At 49.4% G+C, this 24,240-nt stretch overlaps 1 gene segment (V, D, J or C); it reads right to left on the minus strand.

Moving 5' to 3' along the window:
* Positions 1-12,057: 12,057 nt before the first annotated feature.
* Positions 12,058-24,240, minus strand: part of LOC132488387 (T-cell receptor alpha chain constant-like) — a 302,514-nt gene continuing 290,331 nt past the window's right edge. The window contains 4 exon segments of the C gene segment in view: positions 12,058-12,498; positions 13,352-13,459; positions 14,558-14,602; positions 16,154-16,408. Of these exon segments, the coding sequence occupies positions 13,353-13,459; positions 14,558-14,602; positions 16,154-16,408 (407 nt within the window).

Raw genomic sequence — 24,240 nt, forward strand, 5'->3', positions numbered from 1 at the left:
ATTCCACTATTTAAATTTAGCTGACTGCTGGGATGGTGAGTTGTGCTCTAGAGGTTTCCCAACTTGGTTGCACATTAGAGTCGCTTGGGGAACTTAAAAACGAAATCTCAATGCCCAGGGCGCACCCCAGACCAATTAAATACAAATCTTTGGGGGTGGCATCTGCACTTTGTACCACTGCTCGGGAGATTCTAACGTGCAGCCAAATTGGAGAAGTGCTGCTCTGGATTCTTGCTATGCAAAACGTAGCCTGTTGACCAGCAGTATTGACATAACCTAGGAGCTTATTTGAAAAAGAGACTCTCAAGCCCACCCCAGACCCTCCTGAAGCAGAATCTTTGTTTTAACGAGGTCAGCAGGTGATTCACGTTCATATTAAAGTTTGAGAAGCACCCATCCAGAGCAGGGGTTCTCAAATTTTGGTGTATCTCACAATTACCTGGGAACTTGGTAATGAATTTGGGCCTCTGTGTTTCTTAGCTCTCCATGTAACTCTGATACACACTAAAGTTTGCGAATAGCTCTAGATTAGGAGTCGGCAAGCTTTTTCTTAAATGAATGGCCTGGCAGTGTTCCAGTAAAACTTTATTCACAAAAGCAAGCTGTTGGTGCTTGGGCCATGGTTTGCCATTCCGAGGGATGCTAGTTCACTAAACTATGACTGAGTAATTGAATATGCTTTAAAACTTTTATGTACACATTTTCACAGGCATAAAAAGAAACGAAATTGAGTTATTTGTAGTGAGGTGGATGGACCTAGAGTCTTGTCATACAGAGTGAAGCAAGTCAGAAAGAGAAAAACAAATACCGTTTGCTAACACATATATATGGAATCTAAAAAAAAAAAAAAAGTCATGAAGAACCTAGGGGCAAGATGGGAATAAAGACGCAGACCTACTAGAGAATGGACTTGAGGATACGGGGAGGGGGAAGGGTAAGCTGGGACAAAGAGAGTGGCATGGACATATATACACTACCAAACGTAAAATAGCTAGCTAGTGGGAAGCAGCCACATAGCACAGGGAGATCAGCTCGGTGCTTTGTGACCACCTAGAGGGGTGGGAGGGAGGGAAACTCGAGGGAAGAGATATGGGGACATATGTGTATGTATAACTGATTCACTGTTTGTTTGTTTTTTTGCGGTGTGCGGGCCTCTCACTGTTGTGGCCTCTCCCATTGCGGAGCACAGGCTCCGGACGCGCAGGCTCAGCGGCCATGGCTCACGGGCCCAGCCGCTCCGCGGCATGTGGGATCTTCCCGGACTGGGGCACGAACCCGTGTCCCCTGCATCGGCAGGCGGACTCTCAACCACTGCGCCACCAGGGAAGCCCTGATTCACTTTTTATAAAGCAGAAATGAACATACATTGTAAAGCAGTTATACTCTAATAAAGATGTAAAAAAAAAAAAAAAACTTATGTACACATTTGTACCTTTATCAGGAGGCTTCTGAATTATTTTTAGTGTAAATTGATAAACAGGTATTTTGAATAAGAAAAGCATCTGAACTTCAAGATAAATGGGTGGAAAACTGGGAATAATAGTGATAATTTTGTCAAGGAAGACATTACAATTTTCAGAGCCTTTAATATACAAACTTTAATGTATGTCAGTGATCTTGAGATACATGGGGTAGATACTAAGCTCCCACTTAATTGGGTTAGCTGTTATCTCAGAGGTGATTTACCCAAGCCAGTGGGAAACCTTCATCTTTGGTGTGTCTTTTCACCATTTGCAATATGGCAGAAGCCTATAGACAACTTTTGGAGTCTTGAGTTTAAATTTAGTTAAAAGCTCATTACAACTCATTTTTAGTCTTCCGTTCACTTGTTTAGTAGTTCTCAACTCGACATGTAGGAGAATTACCTGTGAAACGATTCAAGTTTAAAAAACGCATTACTACCGCCCCCCAACCACCGAGTTTCTGATTCTTTTTTTTTTTTGGCTGCGCTGTGTGGCATGCGGGATCTTAGTTCCCAACCAGGGATCGAACCCATTCCCCCTGCATTGGAAGGGTGGAGTCTTAACCACTGGACGGCCAGGGAAGTCCCAGAGTTTCTGATTCTTAGGTGTGTTCTTTGTTTTTTGTTTGTTTTTTTTTAGCTGAAGTAACTAAAGACATGGTAGATGAGAGGCTCTGAATCAGGATGAGTAATCTTTTCATTCGATGCATCTTCCAGTCTGGATCTTTCTTAATACCCACTGGCTGTGTTGTGATGGTGCCTGTCCATGGGCCTTACACCTGGGTGCCCAGTGTAGCATGCTGCAAGAGTGGATTTTGAGTACTACGGCACAGGGTGAGCTATATCCTAGCATGTTCTGCTGCTTCTAGCTCAGCATCTTTATGGGATGGGTTTATTTTCTGTGCTCTTTTGTGGGGCCGGGGGCCATTTGCGACACCACTGTACATGGTCTGTTCCCTGCCATTCTTTGCAGTGGCTGGAAGCCTGGCCCTCAGCACCTGCTGCCCACACATTTCCTGCCCCCTATCACATGGAAACCATCTCGTGTGTTTTCTTCTTTTAGCAGCCAGTACCTTTGGCCTCTGATCACATCCTTTCATCTTAGGCTTCAAAACACTTTTGTTATGATGGTTGAACATACTTGGGGCGGTCAGAGAGGCCTGCTCTCTGGTTTTGGAGGCTCAGTGAACTAGCACTGGTGGTTACCAGGGGCTGGGGAGCTCGTGTACAAACTCAGTGTGACTGTGTCCTCCCATCTTGGCTTGCGGCTCTGGGCTTCTGAAGTTTGAGTGCTGTATAACTTTCTAACTACAGTTAATTAAAAAAAATTTTAGCCCATTTTAAAAATGGCTTTTTCCTGCACGAGGAAACAACACTTCACAGAACAAGGATCTTAGACAAGGGAATGAGAACAAAAGAGGAGGACTTCTGAGGAACTAAAGAAAATATTTTATTTGCTTAGTTTCAATTAATAGGTGGGTTCAAGCTTATGCAAAACTTCTGTCAATGGGATGAAAAAGAGGTGTATCTTCAAGACCCTAGATAGGCAGCCCGGTGCTGCCGAAAGCACTTTGCTTGCCCTGAAGGTGTTGATTCAAGGACCTGTTCTGCCACTTACAGTCTGTTGACCTTCTGTGGACCTTTTGTTTTGACGCTAAAATTTAGCCAATAATTAGGCACCCAGGCACAGTGCTACATAGTGCGTGGGATTACCAAAGATAAGACACAACCTTGGTCCAGGAATGAGTAGCTACCACTGAGCACCTACCGTATGTGTGGCATGGTATTAAGTGTCCTCCTGTTATTTATGTTTCCCTGTAATCCCATGAGGAGGGAGGTGGTGTTCTCCTCTTCCAGATGAGGAAATGGAAGCTCAGACTGTAGTGTAAGGGTTTGAATCTTATTTCTGTCTGATTCCAAAGCATTTGGATTAGGCTTTGAGTGAGATAAATAATATAACAAGCATGGGGATAATAATACTTCGCACTGTTGTTCCAACAAAACGTAAGTGAAAGTACCTTGTTAATGCAACTGCTCTACAAATGTACCCTCAGAGCAGTTGTCAGAAACACGGAGAACTGTCCACACATAGTGCTTTTCTCCCTCAGCTGCACGTCCAGTTTTACTAGCTTTCAGCTAAAGGACTGTGGTGGCCAACGTCAGGTCTTCCTCTTTCTCTGGAGAGAGACATCCTGAGGGACTCCCTAGATATCCCTAGAGACATCCCTAGGGTCTGCTATTCAGATCTGCTCTGCCTTTTTTCATGCCAGGGATGAACAACTTTGTTTTAAACTTTTTATTTCACACACACGCACACACACACACAAACACACACACACATCAAGAGAGAAACTCGCAGACACCCAACATTCAGCTTCAACAATCATCGACGTTTTACTTATTTATTAAAAATTTATTTATTTTATTTATTTATTTTTGGCTGCGTTGTGTCTTCGTTGCTGCCTGCGGGCTTTTCTCTAGTTGTGGTGAGCAGGGGCTACTCTTCATTGCAGTGCGCGGGCTTCTCATTGCGGTGGCTTCTCTTGTTGCGGAGCACGGGCTCTAGGCACGCGGGCTTCAGTAGTTGTGGCACTCGGGCTCAGTAGTTGTGGCTCTCAGGCTCTAGAGCACAGCCTCAACTCAGTAGTTGTGGCGCACAGGCTTAGTTGCTCCGCGGCATGTGGGATCTTCCCAGACCAGGGCTCGAACCTGTGTCCCCTGCATTGGCAGGCGGATTCTTAACCACTGTGCCACCAGGGAAGCCCTCATTGACGTTTTACACCATCTACCTTCAGGATGTTAATAAGAGATATCTGGTGGGGAAGCGCCTCCTTTCTATTACTCCATCATTTAGTTAAAAAATATTTGTGCGCCTGCTCTGCCAGGCACTGGCCATGCAGAGGTGATCAGAACAGAAAAGGCACCTCCCTTTCTGAGCCTTACATTCGAGTTGGGAAGAGAACCAAATTAGCACATAAATTGAATCGTGTTGTAATGAAGTAGAGTGAAGGGCATAAACTGTAAGAAGTGATCATGAGTGGAGATGGGGAGGAAGCTGCTCAGACACAGTGGTCAGGAAAGGCCTCTCTAAGCAGGAGTCATTTAGGCTGAAATCTGACAGCTGAGTAAGAATTAGCCATCGGACCGGCTGGCCGGAGGGTATCTAGCTATTACTTTACTAACTCTTGTTGCCATGTGATTGAGTAGTGGAGTTTGCTTGTGCAGAAAGTATTGCCTCAGGAGATGACTAACATCAACATTTACTGAGGGAGTGTCTCCTAAGTGTACCGGCCTCTGTTTTGCCATTCTTCTCTAATCCTAAAGAGTGATCAAGGAGGGGCAAGAGTCATGGAAGAGGGAAGGGACATGCAGGCAGAATATGACACCGATCTTGGGAGGGGGTCCTGAGACTCCGTCTTTTCCTGCTCTTTCCTCTGGGATGGCTGCATCTGGAACCACCTGGGACTTGGGTGTCCACAGGCCTTGGTGGAAAGTCTGGGGACCGAGTCTAGTGCTGATGTGGGCCTCGTTCACCATGATGGCAAGTGAGCCACTTCACCTCTTTCCCCATTTGTGAAAGGGGGAGATCATACTCTGCCTACTGCTTAGCTTTCCTGTGAAGGTCAAAGCCAGATCATGTTTGCTTTGGTGTTGCACAGATACATGATATTCTTCATAAAGTTTCCAGATAAGGATGTCGGCCCACCCCCATCCCTTGGTAAATCACTGGAATAATTTGGGCCAGCAAGAAGCAAGGATGCCCTAGAGTTTGCTAAAAATAGTGTCTTGCTGTCTTCACTGGAAAGAAGACCTATTTCATGTTAACCCAGTTTCTTCCCATCAAGGCTGGAAGCATGAAATGGAGACCAGTTGCTGACCACTCTCTGAACCACAGTCCTTCATCTCCTTAAACTCTCTGAAGTCCTGCCAGCCTTGTCTCACATTTATATGCTCTTCCCTTAATGGTTTCTTTTTTTCTCCTTGGCTGAATTTTGTGTGGGCGGTTCAGGGAGAGGGTAGACAAGCACCCTTTCTGCGTCTCAGTGGGATTTTTAAAAGAATTTGAAAATGGCAGGGCTCTCTCCTCTGGATCCTATTGCCTCCGCAATGGGAGTGTGCCCGCATTTCCAAAGCAAACAGGGAGAATGGGCTGACCTTTTCCCAGAGGTGGTGAGACCCCCCTGGAATGATGGAGGGTGTTCTGGCCTGGGACGATGGGGGCCCAGAGAAACTGCCTGCCGGAGGGTGGTCTGCCTTCATTCCTTCAGACCTTATGTTCAGCCAGGGCTCAAGGGGGCCCTTTTGAAGGCAGAGAGGCCCCCAGAGGGTGAGAGGGGCGATATGAAGTGGGAGTGTCCGGTGATGTTGCGATGAGAGGAGTCTGGGCCGCCTGGAGTGCTCTGGGGCCAGGAGTGTTGGCTTTTGTCAGAAAATTGGCTACAGCCTTGCCAGTACCTCCCAGTTCTGCAGTTTCCCTTCCATCAAGCTCTCCCGGAAGCTGGAAGCCGTGGAGGGAGCAAGAAAATGCACATGACGGTGTAACCAGAAGCTCCTGGGCCCATAGTGAGGGGAGAAGTGGCCATCCGCTGGTGGGGCTGGGAGGCCTAGGCTCACCTGGGCACTGGCCTAGCGAAGAAGCAGCCCCACTTTCATCTCAGCGTGGTGGTCCAGTTTGATCCAGCTCAACTCACAGGACCTCTTCACCTTTCTGGGCATTCCCTTATATTTGCATTTCAGCTTGCTAAGCTGAAACTGTGTGTGTGTGTGTTAATGGGAACAGTACTTTACTGAGATATAATTTACATATGCTAAAATGCACAAATCTTACGTGTGCAGTTGGAGTCATTTTGACACGTGTATACAGCTGTGTGCCCAAATCAAGATGCAGAACATTTCCACCACCTGGAAGCTTCCCTCGTGCCCCTTTCCAGTGAGTCCTTCTACCCCCGAGTCATCCACTGTTCCCATTTCCATCGCTGGTGATTAGTTTTGCCTGTTCTTGAGCTTCATCTGTGCGGAGTCATGTATTTTGTACAGAGGCTGAATCCCCAGGACCTGGCCTGTGTCTGGCACTCGGCAGGTATGCACTGTGAGAGGCGCCTTAGTTCTTAAACTGCCCTGTGAGAGAGCACTGACCCCACTGGGAAACTGAGGCTGTGGGCGGTTAGAGTGGTGGATCCCAGCCGCCGGCCCAGGCTCCCTGCTGAGGAATCCAGAGGACTCTCCAGTATCCTGGGGGCTCCCCCAGCCCCTCCCGGGGGACTCCTTTCTAGTGCTCTGGATGAGGGAACCTGGTGATCCTAGGCAGGTAGTGCCCCCTGCTGTCTGCCCGGCCAGACCCTAAACCCTCTCTCCTCCAAGGGATGTGACAGGATCATGTGGGCCAGAGCCCTACGCAGTGATGGGCAAAGGGCAGGGGCTCGGCTCCTGGAGTGAAGTCTTCTGTCCTTTTATTTGCCTCTGAAAAAGAGGTTTTCCTAAGCATTGGGGGCTTTCCTTCCTTAGAATAAGCAGAAAAGAAGAGGCATCTTTGGTGGAGTGCTGCTGCCCCCAGGTGGGTGGCCAGGGACACTACCACAGAGCAGGACGTCCAAGCACCACCGTTCTTCGGGTCTCAGGTTCTGGTTCTCCTTCTGCGGCTCCCCATCTCCTGGCCTCCTGAATCCTGGTCTCCTTGGCCTCTGAGAGGCAGATGTCCATCACGGCCATCACCCTGCACTTCAGCGCTGACCTGGAGCCGGGGCCTTCCTCGGAGAACCAGCCCCAGCTGTGTGTAGGGGGGCGGATGCGACCCCACTCCTCCCGGGGGACGGCGGGACGGACATAGCCTAGAGGGCCTGTCCTGTATTAAGAAAGGGTGTGATCGGGTGAGATCAAGCTTTGATCTTAGGGCTGGGTTGGTGGGGGGTGGGAGAGGCGGGGCGGGGCTGCTTCTCGCAGTGGGGTGTGCAGCACCTCCCCAGCCTGCCGTGGGCGTGGGTGCCGTTGCCAGGGCCCCGCCAGCCCCTCCCAGCTCGCCCACCGCCTTCCTGTCGCACCTGCGGTCGTGGTGGTGTAACGGCCCAGCCCTCCCGGCCCCGGCGGCACGTGGCCTAAGGTGATGCTATCTGTAACTCAGAATTTTAAACTCCTTTTTCCAGAGGATGTGGCTTCTGCGGGAGAGCTTCAAACGGTGCCCCATTTTCCCCTCGGGGCAGCCATGACGTCATGGAAATGGGAGGGGCCACCCCAAGCCCCCAGAACATCTGCGCGGAAGTGGTAGACTTTTTTCCACTTCCTGTCCTACTTCTGGCTACTGACTCAATGTCTGACCTGCTTATTAATTTCAAAATATAGCTCTCCGTGTGATAGTCAGAGGAAACCTTACGCATGTGTGTGGGGGGGTGAAACTATGCCTGAATCGCAGGGGGCCTTACACAGAGGCAGGGCACTGGCCGCCTCAGTCTCCTGGCTCATCAGTGTACTTAGAGTGACGGCACTGGGTCTGCACACGGCTTGCTCCCCTTCCCTAGGCCCACCCATCAGTCAGAAGTTTCTTTTCCCCACACATTGCTCCCGGAGGTAGATTGGAGAAGGAGTTTTAAGATAGGACGCTGGAGGAAGTGAGGTGGATGGTATCGTGGCCTTCAGCCCTGGACCTTGGTATGGTGCCTCAGTGACTGGAGGGCTGACGCCTGGAAGCCCTGTGTGCTTTCCCAGAGTAACCATCCTCTAGGCTCTGTTGGATGAATGCCCGCCTGGGGCTGCACTGGCCAAGGGGCCAAGGGACCATCACTCAAATTTTGCTTTTCCTGGTAGTTATTTTATTTTATTTTATTTTCTAAATTTATTTTATTTATTTTTGGCTGCGTTGGGTCTTCCTTGCTGCGCACCTACTCTTCGTTGCGGCGCGCGGGCTTCTCATTGCAGTGACTTCTCTTGTTTGTGGAGCACGGGCTCTAGGCACGCGGGCTTCAGTAGTTGTGGCTCGCGGGCTCTAGAGCGCAGACTCAGTAGTTGCGGCGCACGGACTTAGTTGTTCCGCGGCATGTGGGATCTTCCCGGACCCGGGCTCGAACCCATGTTCCCTGCATTGGCAGGCGGATTCTTAACCACTGTGCCACCAGGGAAGTCCCTTCCTGATAGTTCCTGACAGGTTGGTTACTCTAAGCTCTTGGCTAAACTGTGAAATAGTGGCTCACCCGGCCACCTCGTCTATTAATCCCCACTTTCTTTTTTCTTATGCTCCCCCCACACCCCTACACACATATACAACTTGGCTCCTTCCCCAGTGCCTGATGGTACTAATCATTTATTTGTTCACTTGCTGCCTAAGTTTATATTAAGCATTGGTTGTGTGCCAGGCACTGTGCAAGTTGTCGCAGATACACGAATGAACAAGATACACTTTCCATCCCAAGGAGCACATAGTTGAATGGATTTTTTTTGCTTAGATGTTACCTGATAACTAAGGTGATATCTGTTAAAGGCTTTACATGTGACCCCAGGGAAGTTGGATTCTATGGGCAAACCAAGAGGATAAACAATCCTTTGAGACTCAGATGGCTGCCTCTCCAATGGTGGGTCAGGGCAGAGGGGTCACTCTCGTGGAGCTGAAGACCCCACCCAAGTGTTCCTGAAGCACATACTGGCTTAGCCTGCTCTTCTCCTGACTGGACTGTGATTTCAATTGTACTCAGAGGGAAGGTCTCTGGGTGAAGTGTCAGAGAGTGTTCTAGAATCTTAGGCCTGGGGTCATGAGAAGTCATTTGGTCCATTCTTCTGCCTCCAGGGTTGGCCTGTGCTTAAAGCCTTTTGGAGCAGTAGAGCGTCTGTCCAGAGAAATGTGTTCTACAGCTGGCCTTGGTGACACACTCCCCCCCTGGGATGGCATGGACTTCCCTCCTTGAGGCTGGCCCCTGCTCATGGTGACTAGGGTTCTTCAGGGCTGGGCAAGTCTCAGGGAACTGATGACCATGTCTCCAGGTTTCCTCAGCAGCCTCTTCCCTCCACGCTGAACAATGCCGTGTCCCTTACTGCACCGAGGGATCTGCTACAGTGGCCCTCAGCCCGGTGCTGACCCTCCTGGTGGGCGTAGGCACCCTTCCCCAGGCCCCCTCACAAAGGCCACTTTAATCCCCTCTGATGCCCCCGGTGGGGCCTGGGCCAGACAGGAGAACAGAGTGGACACAGGTGAGTGGACTCTGCACCACCCTCACACACCTGCTTGCTCTTGCTCTGCCCTCTGGCTTGGCCCCAGTTGGCTTTAGGCTTAACGGCCTCAGACTTGAGAGAAAGTTCTTGCTGGGATTGAGGAGCCTCTTGTTTGAGATGGAAACTGCTCAGGGGTGGTGCTGACCCTGCTTTCCAGATGGCCTCTTACCTGACTGAGACCTTGTCACCCTCAGCTTGGGCTGGGCCTGGAAGGAGCAGGCCTTGCTCCCTCCATGGGTCTGGGAGGATCCCTAGCCACTGCTGCCACACCCCCTCATAGGTCCTTGGGTAGCTTTAGGGGTCCAGTGACCAAGGGGCCCTGCCACCTGAGGGCCCTGGGCTGGTGCGACCCCACGTGCTCCCTTGGCCTCCTTCAGCCCGGGCCTCCTCTGAGGTTCTTGGAGGGGCCTGTCTTTGGCCCCTTCACTGCCTTCCAGGGTCCCTGCTCCTGTCCCCTGCCCTAAGCCCCATGTCCCCTTCATCCTCAGCATCTTTGCAGCCAAATTCTCAGGGGCAGACTTGTCTCCCCAGATACTTACACATCCCTTGCCTGGATCTTTTGTGTACAGACCAAAGTGAATTACTATTTTAGGAGGAGGAACAAAAAGGCAGACTAATTTTCCTGGGAGTTTTTCACAGTTGGTAAAGCCTTGCTCTGTTAACCGCCCCCAACCCCCCCAGCGGCATTTTCATTTAATATGGGGAAGCGAATGCTTTAATTAAAAGAAATTCCCAATGGTGGAATCTCTAGCACTGTGTTAGACTGATGAGGGGCATTTTTTTTTTTTGTGGTACGTGGGCCTCTCACTGTTGTGGCCTCTCCCATTGCGGAGCACAGGCTCCGGACGCGCAGGCTCAGCGGCCATGGCTCACGGGGCCCAGCCGCTCTGCGGCGTGTGGGATCTTCCCGGACCGGGGCACGAACCTGTGTCCCCTGCATCGGCAGGCGGACTCTCAACCACCGCGCCACCAGGGAAGCCCGAGGAGGCAGTTTTGAGTTCCCCACAGGTGGTGCCTGTCCTCCTGTGTGTGAGAGTGACCTGCTATGATGGGATTTCCTCTGAGACCTTTCGCTTTAGTGATCTTTAAAGGCACTTGTATTTAGGCTGCACACAAGGCCACTCAGAGAGAACTGGGATTCCTGTGACTACCCTTGGGAGGGCTCCGGAGATGGACATGGTTTTTACTTCTATAGAAGCCAGAGAATCAGGCATGCAGGGAGTTGAGGAAGCCTCCAGTCCTATGTGACATAGGTTTTACAGGTGGTGACCCTGGAGCTCACCGAGGGGAGGGACATGCCTAGGTTACCTATCGAGCTGGTGGCTCCATCCCTGTGATAAGAAGCAGGCCTGAGTTGTAGCTGGAAGGATTTGCATGTTTCTGGCTGTGTGGTCAGAGACACACAGGTGAACTGTACAGGTATTTGAGGATGGGACCCTCACCCCGCACTGCCCTGGGAATTGTTAAGCACTGGACTCCGGTCTTGATCATGGTAATTGTGAAGTGGATGGCTGAGTGGTCTCTGAGGGGTGTTCCCATCAGCGTCCATGACCCCAGGAAAGATGCTCAGGCAGCAGGAGGCTCAGGAGAACCCGAGGGGCCCCAGGGGATCCCATCACCTGTGCTCTAGGTGAGGGCTTGAGACTCCTACTCTCCTTGGCTGAGTCCCTGGGCTTGTGGGGAGAGAGCTCATCTCTGCTTTTCTCATTCTCACATCCAGGGTGGTGGGAGTAGAAAGTGTGGCTAGGGTCAAAATCTTCTACCCGCTTCCCCCACTCCTAGACTGGGCACTCCAATGGGCTGGGCCTTGGGTTGGGACCCAGGCAGTGGAATGGTGGGTGGTTCCCAGCCATGAATTTGTAGGTCAATGCACTGTTTCAACGGGAATCCAGTCTGAAAGGAAAGGCAAAGGAAATGTTCCTTCAGGGCAGGAGACAGTGGGTGGCCTTTTGGGGTTACTTGCTGTGTGGTCGCTGTCTGTGGTTCCTGTTCAACTCCAGGTCATTACCACCCATGTACCTGGGCCTCCTGCTATGGGTGGCCCCGTGGAAGAGCAGGGGCCTGAGCTTTTCAACGGGTTCACCTGGCCCCCAGTGCAGCCTTCTAAGTGGAATTTTTTAGAGGTTTTTCCATGAAGAGGTGGACTGAAGCAGCTTGTTGAGTCAGGCTCCCTGAACGTCATCATGGACAAACGCCTTGGTTTCTTTCTGCCCAGCTAGTGATCCACAGCAGGCCGAAGACGATTCCGACCAAATCCAATCAAACAGGAGCACAGCCTCTGCTCTTCCAAATTGTTTTTAATGAAGCCATGGCAGCAGAATATACAGCGTGGCTCAGATACACAAGCAGAGCAGGGCCTAGATCATGAGATAATCTCCCCCACATCTTGGGAAAAAGGGTGATATGTATTTCTTTATGAACACTATGTAAAAAATATAAACAGCACACAACATTCTCCAGGAGCTAGAGCCCAAGAGAACCCACTGGGATCCATCCTTCAGTGGGACATCAGAGGCAGTCTCGGGGAGGGGCGGAGCGGGGCGGGAGTTTCCCCACAGCCAGGAGAGGCTGCAGCGGCCTCCGTCTTTGCTGAGGATGCCAGGCAGTGACGAGCAGCAGCGAGGGAACAGAGGGGGTCGCAGCAGTGCTGGGCAGCTCTTCAGCGTCTTGATCACGAATATCTGGCAGGATCCAGTTGGTGGTTTGGCCAGTGGGGCCAGAGAGGTGGAGGGAGCCTTCTTGTCCACGGGGGCAGAGAGTGCACCTCTCTGCTCGAAGAGGCAGAGGAGGGGCGACAAGGAACAAGGGGAGAGGGAGCACGGGGCTCTCACGTTCTTGGAGACCTGGGAGGAGAAAGAACAGAAGTCAGGCTGCACACTGAGGAGGTGCAGGACAGTTAGGGATGTGATGGGGATGCCTCTGTTTGTAGAGTTCTAGGAGCAAATGGGTCCCGGCTTCAGTAGTTGTGGCACGTGGGCTCAGTAGTTGTGGTGCGTGGGCTCTAGAGCGTGGGCTCAGTAGTTGTGGCACACGGGCTTAGTTGCTCCGCGGCATCTTCCCGGACCACGGCTTGAACCCGTATTCCCTGCATTGGCAGGCGGATTCTTAACCACTGTGCCAGCAGGGAAGCCCCCCGGGTTCTTTTTGATGGGATGCTCTTGTCAGTGGGATGTCCTGGGGTACTGGGGCCGAAGGGTCTGGAGACTCTAGCCAGGATTAGGGTGGATAATGAATACAATACCGTCTCACCATATTGGGGTCAGAGGGCCCGAGGAAAGGAATTGGGGGCTGCCCTTTTAGGATCTGCAGTGAAAGGGATATGATAGAAGGTGTGGGTATGAATGAGTCTGGGTCCTAAGTTTCTCCTAAGTTTCCCTCATTAGCTGTGTGGCCCTTGATATTACTTGGCCTCAGTTTCTTCATTTCCAAAATGAGGACAATAACAACGGTTCCTCATACTTTGTAGGGGAGACATGGCTCAAGCGAGGTGACTAATGTCACCTGAGGAGTATACTGTGTTTATCAAGTGTTTTGGGCCATTGCTATTAACAAGGGGAACTCCTAACAGGAAAAAAAAAAGGAGGAGTCTGGTGGGCCCAGACTTAGGACCTAAAAGCAAGAGGCTGGGGGAGGTTAGCTTTGGGGACCCACCCCCAGACCCCCAGACCCCACCACCCGGCTGAGATGCCGGCTCACCTCAGCTGGACCACAGCCGCAGCGTCATGAGCAGGTTGTACCCGACCACTTTCAGGAGGAGGACGCGGAAGCCGATCACTGACAAGTTTTGGAAGTTTAGGTTCATATCTGCAAAACCAAGGGGCCACAGCGGTCACGGGCACAGGTCTGCACAGCCCCCATGACACTGAAAGCAGGGTGGGGAGTGGGGTGGGCTTCGGCGCCTGGATCTGCCTCTCCCTTTGAGCTTTGGTGCACATCCCCTCATACACATATTTGTACATCCCTCCAGGGTCAACAGCATTTCATTTCCAAAGGGAAACACTGACTGCATTTACTCTTTGTTTTATTTCTGAGCCCCTCCGTGGATGGGGATGGTGGGTGCTCAGAACTTATCACACGCAGCCCCCTGGGTCTGGGCCCCTTAGTGAGAATCTAGTGGCTGAACCACAAGACGGATGACTCAGTACAAATGGCTCAAATGGCAATGAATATGGGCCCAGGGTGGGTGGTGAGGAGTGGTGGGGATCTTTGAGAGACAAGGTGACCGCCTACACGAGTTCTGTTGCTCTTCTTGAAAGAAGGCAAAACCCCCTGGCTATGGAGGGAAAATGTCTTCAGGGTGACCTGGTTAGTCTAGGGCTACACAAAAGCTGGTCAGAGATTTCACACCTGGGCCACCCAGAAGCTCTCTTGAGCTGTGCTGACAGTGGAGCTATTGAAAGGAATACACAGGCCTAGGAGTGAGTCACTGGTCTAGCAAAACTAGACTCATCCTCAAAATACTTAGAGTGGAAAACAAAATTAGAGATAGTGAGAGGAATCTAGGGATTTAAGAATGTCCCCAGGGGCTTCCCTGGCGGCGCAGTGGTTGAGAGTCCGCCTGCCGATGCAGGGGACACGGGTTCATGCCCCAGTCTGGGAGGATCCCACATGCCGCGGAGCGGCTGGGCCCGTGAGCCATGGCCGCTGAGCCTGCGCATCCGGAGCCTGTGCTCCGCAACGGGAGAGGCCACAGCAGTGAGAGGCCCGCGTACCGGGGGGGTGGGGGGTGGGGAAAGAATGTCCTCAGGCAGCTCTGACCAGGGCTCGGACTGCTGTTCTTGTTCCTCAGAACTTCGTTCCTAGATCCACACATTCCTTCTCATCACCTCTATCCCGTCCCAGTAATTGTGGGTTCATCGCCTCCACAAACCTGTGTGAGGCCAGGATAGACCCCTCCCTTACCTGTTTCAAAGCTTTTCTGTACTATCTTGGCATCACAGGGAATTCCTAAAAGGAACAAACAAAGAAATTTTTCTTAGAGTCCCGAGCGTGCTGGCTCTCCCACCCCAGAAGCTGGGCTGCTGAATGTCTCCAGCCTCTCCGTTCTTCCTTGTGCAGAGATCTGGAGAGAACCTGTCCCATATGGGCACCTGCTGGGATGAGCCACTGACCCCTGAAGGACCAACACCCTGGCTTCTAGGCACCATTTTATTCACTTAATGAACACTGGTTGTGCTAAACGCATGTTACATGACACAAGGCCCTAAGGAGCTGTTAGACCCTGCCCTTGGGCGAGTTCCAGTCTGGAGTCTGATAGAGGAAGTAAGACAGACACAGTGACAAGTGCCATGAGGGGTATAGATGCTTTCGTGTGTTCCACAAAGTTTTGACCCCTGCATCCCAAATTTGTTTGTTTGTTTTCTCTGACTCAGTAAATAGCATTACCATTGACACAGCTGCTCAGAAATAAAATCCAGCCACCTTCCTTGTTGCCCTCTTTTCCTTCTCATCCCTGCATGGTTCTACCTTTGCATCCCAAATAGTGTTGGGCATGGGCATTTAACTCCCCTGCCACAAGCCCGTCCTGGCCTCCATCATCTCTCTGCTGCAAGGGCTTCTTTTCTGCTTCTACTCTTGGCTCCTACAATCCATTTTCTACTCAGCGGTCAGAGTGATTTTTAAAAAAAGTAAATTGGATGTCATTACCCTGTTTATAGCCAATCAAAAGCTTCTCATTGTACCTAGAACAGTGTCTCCCTCTCATGACGGGTGAGGCCCCGTGATGTGGCCCTTGCCTATCTCTTCCATCTCATTTCCTCCTGCCCTTCTCCTTTCTCACTGAGCTCCTGGCTCAGGCCTCTATAGGGTCCTTTCTCTGCCCTTGGCATGGCTGGTACCTTCTCAGTCTTGAAATCTCAGCTCAAATAGCATTTCCCCAGAGAGCCCTTCTGTGACTTTTGTTCCTAAGGTGGCTGTTTCCCCAACTCCAAGTTAAAGCATGTATTACAATCTGGAGTTCTTTAGATTCCCACTTGCTGATGGTTGGTCTCCCCCAACCGGAATGGGGCTTGCTCAGGGCACACCCATCATCTGATGTGTTTGCTCCTCCACGGCAGCAACTGGCATGTTGTAATGCACAATCAGTGATCGCTGAGTGAATGAATGAATGAATGCGTGAGGTTAGGAGCTGGGAGAGACCTTTGGCAGAGAGGGAGAAATAAGGGGAGGGATCTTGGAGAAGTGCATCAGGGCGGGGCCTGGAGGAGCAGTAAGGGGCTGAGCGGAGCCAGAAGGGTGGGGACTCAGAGTGGGTGAGCCTCAGGGCCAGTGTGCCCCTCGCCTCTCCCCTTCTTCTCTTTGCCCAGGACGTTCTGTGGCCTGCCGGCATGGGATTCACTGGTGCTCAGTAAAGAGAGGGGAGGGGGCTTTGCTGACAGTTGATGAGGCTGAGACCACCAATCAGAGCAGCTTTTAGATACCAAGGACCCGAGACCCGAGCACAACCAGGCCTCTCGAAGGAGGCGACTCAGCTTAGACCGGCACCAAGGCTGCACTCACCTAAGTTGGAGTAGAAGGTCTGGTTGAAGGTGTCTGCGCATCCCAAATCGGTCCTGCTGTCCCAAGCCACGACCCCGTTGCTCTTGGAACCCATGGCTCCCATGTCTAGCACGGTGCTGTCTGAGCTGAAATGCATGGGCCTCGTGACTTGTGACACATTGGTTTGAGATTCAAAATCGGTGTATAAGCAGACGGAGGTGTTGCTGAATTTGGGGCTTCTCAGCTGGTACACGGCAGGGTCGGGGTTCTGGATATCTGTGGACCCAAAAGACACGGGTTAGGAGATGTTCGTTTCCCTCCTTGCCCCAACCCAGGCCTGAGTCCAGATGCCAGTGATGGGCAAGAATGGGGCTCTGTAGGGCTGACAAGTCATATTTGTCAGGCTTTAGATGGGAAAGAACATTGTAGACACCAGCAGCTTGCAACAGATGGGACTCAGGGACAGGCACAAACCATGAGTCCTGGCCAAGAGGCCAGTCTCTTAGTGAATGCTCTCTGCCAGGCCCTGCCTGCCATTCAAGGAAACCAGAAATGCAGGGCTACTTAAGGATACTGCCCACTCTTCTGCTTAAGGGAACTTCTTCAAAGCTCAGTAGGCACAGTAAGCAACAACATAATTCTGGCAGGACAAAACGAGCATAGAAAAGATGTCCAGCAAAGCAAACCATACGTCTTAGAATCTGGGGTGGTCTCCCCCACTAAGGTTGGGCATTGACAAGAATGTGAGCTTTACGATAGGCTGGCATGAAGTTGGAAGATCCGTCGCATCACCAGGAGATTTCTCTCACTGATAAAAGTTTTAGATGCTAAATCAGAACATCTGCATCCAAGCCCTGGCTCTACCATTTACTAGATACAAGGCCTTGAGCAATTCACACCAGCTCCTTGAGTGTCAGGAATTTCATCTGTCAAATGCGGATGTTGCCTCATCCACTTTCCTAACCAGGCTATTCTGAGAAGCCATGAGAGTTTCTCCATATGAATTATATTTAATAAACTGTGAAATACTGAAATAATTTTAGTAATTGTAGCTCTTGATACTACCAGGAGACTGCCATAATAATGTGCTACCAAGAGTAATACACAGTTTCTACTCTTCACCCCCCAGGGAAGCAGGAGTTGCTGGAGGCTTTTCTTTAGTGCTGAGAATGACTCTTCAGTGTTTTCATAGGATTTTGTGTTTTTAATGCAACCCTCAGTGTTTATTCTTTCAGACCTCTTGCCCTTGGAGGAGGAAGCAGAGCTTTGCCTGGAGGATTAACACGTTAGGGCCACCCAGAGAGTTTACAGCAGGGTTGGGACAACAGCTTCCTGCCCCTGTGGTTCTCTGCTGCCCCAGCTCCTCACCACGCGTGCAAAGTTTTGCAGACCAGTGATGCATAATGCACCCCACTAGCTGAGCCAGCCAGGGTGGCCTTGGCAATGCAGACATCCAGCTTGATACCAAACCAGGGGCATCAGCCCTTGGCATGGCCTTGGGATGGTGAGTCAAGGCAGAGCTGTCTGTGGTGGGGCTGTCCCTGGAGCAGCAGAGCAGGGGTGGGTCCATGGTCACATGTGAGCGACATCCAAACCTCTGGCTTCAAAGGATTCTGCCTGCTCCCCTCTAACCTCCATCTACCTGTGGGGCTGACATCACTGTGGGTTAAGGATCTATGGTGTAAATCTCTTCCTGGGAGGGGAGAGATGGGAAGCTATTAGCCAATACCACACTCCAGTGGATTTGTTAGTCATCAGCGGGGGTCATGGGTGGGACCGGCCGGGGGGGACATGGAAGGGTGTGGAGGTGCTGAGAGAATGTGGCCTCAAGAAGAAGGCAGAGGCTAAGCTGCCACCAGACACAGGTTGGCCTTAGAGGGGGAAGGGGGTTACTGTGGGGGCCAGATGCCCAACTTTGAGTCCTGGTTAAACTCTCACTCAAGTCCTAGTGCCAGGGGGGTGTCAGGCTGGAGAAGGTCTAGACCGCACTGTCCAATGTGATCGTCTTTAGCTACTTGTGGCTATTGAAATTAAGACAAACAAAAATCAAGTAAAATTAAAAATTCAATTACCCATAAACCTTCATTTTAAGAGCTCAGTAGCTACATGTGGCTGATGCCTACTGTATAGGACAGTGCAGAATGACAGAATATTTCCATTGTCATTGACAGTTCTATTGGACAGCATTGGTCTGGAGTGAGCAATGCCACGGACCATGAGGAAAGGCACCAGGGGCTGAGGGTGAGACTTAGAGCCAACTTGAGTTCTGTGAGGGGTGATACCGGGGCAGGCCAATTGTAGCTCAACTTTGCTAGTGAGAGATCAAAATGAAAGAGCAGTTAGTGAAGTCAGAAGAACTGAGGTGATTTTTAGCCTCTTTCAAGTCTTGTTTTTACCAGTTGATACCCTTTGGGCTTCCCTATGTGCATTTTGGCTGTTGTTTCTCCTGTCCGGCTTCCCTACCCCTGATTTCCTCTCTTACTCACCCTCTCCTGCTCCCCACACTTCCATCTCTTCTTTGAGCTCATCATCCAAATGACTTGTCTAAAACATGGAGCTGATCGGGTCACTTTTTGTTCAAAATAATTCAGAGACTCCCTATTGCCTATACGATGATGCCCACACTTCCTGGCATGACATTCAGGGGCTGCCATGATCGGGAGAGCTTGAATTTCCTCTCTCAAATCCTTTATATGCCCTGTATGAGTACAGCTACACCAAACTCTTCACACTGGCTCCCTGGAATGTAAGCTCTGTGACAGCAAAGGCCTGTCCCTAGATTACTGCTGTGTCCCTGGTCTCTGCCATATACTAGGGGCTCAAGAAATAGTTGTTGGATAAACAAGTGGCCTAGTGATCATCGGATTTGCAGAATTTCTGCTAATTAGACCTTTTGGTCAAAAAAGCTGGATACTGATCCCTAAACTTGACTCTTTAAAGCCCCCTTTTACTTTTACGCCCTGTGTACCTCTAGTGCGACCTTTTTGTCTGAAAACAAAGAATGAGTCACTGTTAATTTGGAGGGCTTTAGGGGTCCATTTGCCAGAGCCCTGGGAGGAGAGACATCCTGTTTCACCTTAGCAAGATAAACGCCTCCTACCACTGATGACATCTCAGAAGGTAGCCTTAGCAAAACTGGATCAATTTTTCAGTGTGGAAGTCACCTATTCTAGTTCCTAACTGTTCATTTAAATTCAGAACTAACGGCAGAAGCACATGTCCGAAGGCTCTAGTGCATTAGATCCCCGGGGGCACAGCAGTGATCGAATGCTCCCTTACCCCTAAATCTGTTCTTGGTAGTTAGGCACCAGGGACCCAAAATGTGAGTTAGCAGCACTGACTCTGAGTCTGAGCTCCACTGAGGCTCTGGTGAGCGTCAGGAAGCAGTGAGCCTGTGCAGACTTACGGGAGTAATGGAAACTCTGGTTCCCTTACCAAATTGCATCTGGGAGGCAATACCTCCATACCACTCTGAATGTCTCCATTACAGAGAGCCTAGGTTTCCCCTTCTCTGAGGGATGGGCTCTTACAGCCCACTGAGCAAGAAGGGGGAGGTCTAGGCCACAAGCCGTCCATGGAGAGCTGGCCCCTCTCACCTTCACCTCTGGTCTGCATTTCTGAATTGGATTCCCAATTTCCTAGTGGCTGGTCCTGGCCCTAATTGTCTGTATTCTCTCTCTCTCTCTCTCTCTCTCTCTCTCTCTCTCTCTCTCTTTTTTTAAGACTTTGAAGCAAATTTGTATTTATTCAGTTTACCATTTCAGAGAAATATGATGTTTAAAAAAATAATAAAAGTACTATATATGATCTATTATTATTTACTATATACCAAGTTTTGTGATCAATACTGTATTCTCTTGAAGGCTCTAGTATTCCTTTTCTCCATTGTTTATAAAGTTATCTTTGGCTTTCTGTCCATCTAACTTCATTATTAGATATGTTTTACTTGGCCAAAATCATGTGCCTTGTTCATTCCCAAGATCATGCCTTCTTTCTTGGTGTTCCTTATGCCTGGAAGTCCCCACCTGTCCTTGCTTTGCCCAAACAGATCTTACTCTATCCTTCAGACTCAACGAATGCTTTCTACTGCATCAAACCTTCTCCATCTAGGCCAACTTTTCAGCCGGGACTCCATTCCTCTGTATCTCTGCTGTGCCTGTTGACATCATCAGCTGGTTGATACTAAAATGGTTTTCAGGTTGCTAAATTTACAATAGTTTGGTCCCTTTGGCTAGTTTTTATACTATTTGGAGACAGGTCAGGCAACTATCTTAGATATCTTCATACTCAGTCTCACATTTTATAGATTGATGGCCACATAGAAGGCATTTAAAATTAGCCACTGAATGACTAGAGTAAAATTTTAATGCATTTGACCTAGAGAAACACAGATCGATAGTGTGGCTTTTCCCGTTCACAGAGGCCTCTGTAAGACAATTAGTTGTAATACCCACAGTTAGCCTTACCAAAGTAATACTAATATCTCCGGGGAAAAGATTAGTGACACTGGCCCATGGGGTTGCAAATGGTGCCACCTAGAATGACTCACCAAATATTATGGCCACTTGCGTTCCTTTCCCAAATGTGTGTTTATCGGTCATTCTTCTGGTATTCACACTGCAGGTGACACCATTACAGAAACTCACTGGACCTACCTCCTATTTCAGTAGCAGAAACACTGGTCTCTCACAGGGGACGGAGGGTCACACTCTTCAGAGGTAATACCTTCTGATCTTCTGTGTTGAGACTTTGTCTCTTAATCCTTCCCCTCCTGCCTTATCCTGCTGTAGTGCCCTTGGTTGGAGGCTGTGGTTTCCTTAAACCAAGAATTCAGTAGAGCAAACCCCCCCGGCTCAGGGCAGCAGTATCCTGGATCCTCTCGTGAAAGGTCCAGGACTCCTTGCCCATCACCTGACTCATGATTCTTCAGGTTGTGGCCCAAGGATGTTTCCTGAGCATTGAGCACAGGATGAGAGGATTTTCTGCGATGGGTGGAAAGAACCATTTGGGATCCTACAGAAGATAATACCTGGGCTCAACTCAGCATCTTGGACAAAGAAGAATTAGTTGTCAATGTCCACCCTTGCCCTGCATTACTTACTTGGTTGGACACTTAGTCTGGTCCCTGCTCCAAAGTTTAACTTGTTACCACTGCTGAATCCCCACTGAGGGTAAGGTCTTTGCAATAACCTTCCTGATGTTAACCTGCTAAAACCCACCAGACTTTGAGGGCACCATTCTACAAGGCACCCTGGGTCTTTGTTTCTTAGGTTTCATATTTCCCAGGGAAGTCATTCCCCTTTCCCTTTACAATAATGAAGGTTTAGTAATAACAAAGACTTGTTGATGATGATGATAATTACTATCAATATTATTTAGTAAAGCTACCATTTATTGATTACTTGCTATATGCTGAGTATTGTCTTGTTATGATGTGGTTATTGTCATTTTGCCATTGAGAAAGTGGAGACTTAATTAGCTAGAGATGGTAGAGCCAGACTTTCCCCCAGGTCTGCCAGCCTCCCAAGCTGTGCTATGAACCCCACACCATCCTGCCTCCGTGCCTTGTTATATTTGCCATTCAGATAGGGGTCTGGGTCACTTTTACCCTGGGAGTGGTTCAATGCTCTACTAAGCTCCAGAGAGGAAGATTCTGTGAGCAGGTATCCCCACACCATGCTCATTAGTCCATGCACAGAATTTAGCTACCTGCTGCAATAAAAGAGAATTTGTGTTTGCCATGAGCTCATCTCTTTCCCCAAGAGCACTTAGCTTATTTCCTGAATCTTCAGATCATCTGGTGCTGACATTATCTGTTTTGCTTGAAAGCACTGAATATCTGCAACTCTTTTCATGTTTCCGTAAATGATTCTCCTCAGATTTTCATTTCCTCAACTGGCCCTTGGCACTTCTGTCTTTAGTATGAGAAACGGGAACATTTTAAGATACCAGAAGAGTTTGTAGAAATGGAAACGAGTGTTTCACATATCCTCGAGTTTACCGTAAATCATTGCTGGTTTTCTCATAGACAAGTTGTCACTTACTTTGCCCTGGTCATTTGCACCATCACACTCACACGGGCATACAGTCAGCCTGGTCCCCGCTCCAAAGATCAGCTTATTGTAGCCACCAGACAACACACACTAGGAGGGTACTTTACAAGAACTCTAGCCCCCGGCAGGGTCAGCTTCACTCGGGCAGAAATGTCTCCTGTGCCTGTTTTACAGGCTCTTCCAAATTCCCCCTTTCTCTGGCACAAGAAAAAAGTCTGGCCCACTGAGTCCTAATTCCTCAGCTTTCTGTGTATTAATCTCACAGACCTTTCCCTCCTAGCCGGCCTTGAGCAGGTCAGGCCTTCCTGGAGGGTGGATGCCCATTGTGGGTTCCACACTGGAAGTGAAGGAGGACAATTGGAAGGGTCTGGAGAAGAGCCAGGGATTAACTGGGAAATGAATCTTGAGGGAAAATTCACAGCACCGGCAATAGACGGAAAACCTTGGGTAGGGCTTAATTCATGGAAGGGAGGCCTATGAAAGCTCTCCTTTTAGAAAGCAGTTCTATTAGTCTTTGAAGGCAGAGACAGAGAGAGACTAATATTGCCATAGGGATATCACATACAATGCACAAGGAGGACTGCTTAACTCTGAAGGTTGTGAGAATCAGGAGTGAGTTATGGATGGGGCCTGAGAATCTATTTCTCTGGAGGGTTCTAAGATTAGGGTTGACATTCATATGGGGACAAAAAAAAATCTCCAAAGTTTGAGAGTGGTTTAGACAAGTTCTTCTCAGTGAGAAATTCACAGAACTCTAGTCCTAAGTTTCTCTGCAAAAAAGATTCTAAGCTCAAGGAAGTTTGGAAAACGCTGTATAGCGTATTTCAGTCCTGAAGACCAACAGCGCACAGGAGCATTTTAAAGGCTCTGAGAAGTCTTACAATAAAGAAATTTAGAGCTTCTTAAACTTACTCGATTCAAGAATTTTTTTCTTAAAACACCCTTTAACCTCTGTGAAACATGTACAGGTTTAGATACACATTCCCTGGAAATCCCTTTTCTAGTTCAAAGAATTTAAAATTCATCCTAAATTTCAGCCTAATTTTATCCTTAGGCTTTCTGTGTTCTGAATCTGTTTGTTCTCCTACCAACTCCTACGGACACAATTAGGGACCTCATTAATGCTGGTTATTTCTTTCTAATCATTATGAAAGAGCTTCATATGTAGCAAATTTTCCTGCCACTGTCAGGAATGGCTCGAAGGCAGATACGTACGTAGTCATTATGCAAGACCACATCGCCCTAACACTTTGCAGGGTTTACCTACTGGGAACAAAGGCAACTTTAAAGCCTTTCCCAAATGTGAATTTATTGGTTTTCTTTCCACACACCTTCCTACACACCTTAGAGCTGTGTACTTCAAAGAAGGTTCTGGTCCTAAAGGAGAAAAGTTTCCTTAGAACAAATGGAGAAACGTTTCCTGGGTGGCGTCTCAAGTCGGGTCATAGACTTCATGTATTTATCATTAGACCTCTCCTTTTTGCTGCTAAAACCCATTTGTGCTGCTTCCCTCTCAGGGTATTGTAGTTCTTATGCCTCTGAACTCTGGTTCTTTAGAAATATGATGGGTTTCAGGCTTTCTAAATGTAGCCTGGACTGACCCAGGGCAGGGAAGAGGCTTTGGTGAAGTGCACAAATGAACAGATAAATATGGAGGAAGTTTTCCCCAGAGAAGTGGGCTTTCGCCCACCCACGCACGTTCAGATGGATTCTGTAATCTCCCGGTTTTGAAATCTAACAACTCTGTGGGAGAATACTTGCTACTGTCTAAACCAATATGTTCTAAACAGTTACTGTCCCTCCACTGAAGCCTTCCCTGAGTCTCCCAGCTAGAGGCATTTTTTCAACAATCATTTCTTAGGTGACACCTATGCATCAGGCATTGTGCTGGAGTGTGGAGGTGTAAGGATGAATGAGGGAGGGTCTTGACCTAACAGAGCTTATGATGCAGTGCAGAATGCATGAAAGTACCAGACAACTAGGACAGGAGGTCGGGGATGCCTTCCTTTCTGTTATTCCATCGCAACTTGTGTGTACTTCCACTACAGTGTGGTG

Source organism: Mesoplodon densirostris, chromosome 4 (genome assembly GCF_025265405.1).
Source record: "Mesoplodon densirostris isolate mMesDen1 chromosome 4, mMesDen1 primary haplotype, whole genome shotgun sequence".
Lineage (NCBI taxonomy): Eukaryota > Metazoa > Chordata > Mammalia > Artiodactyla > Ziphiidae > Mesoplodon > Mesoplodon densirostris.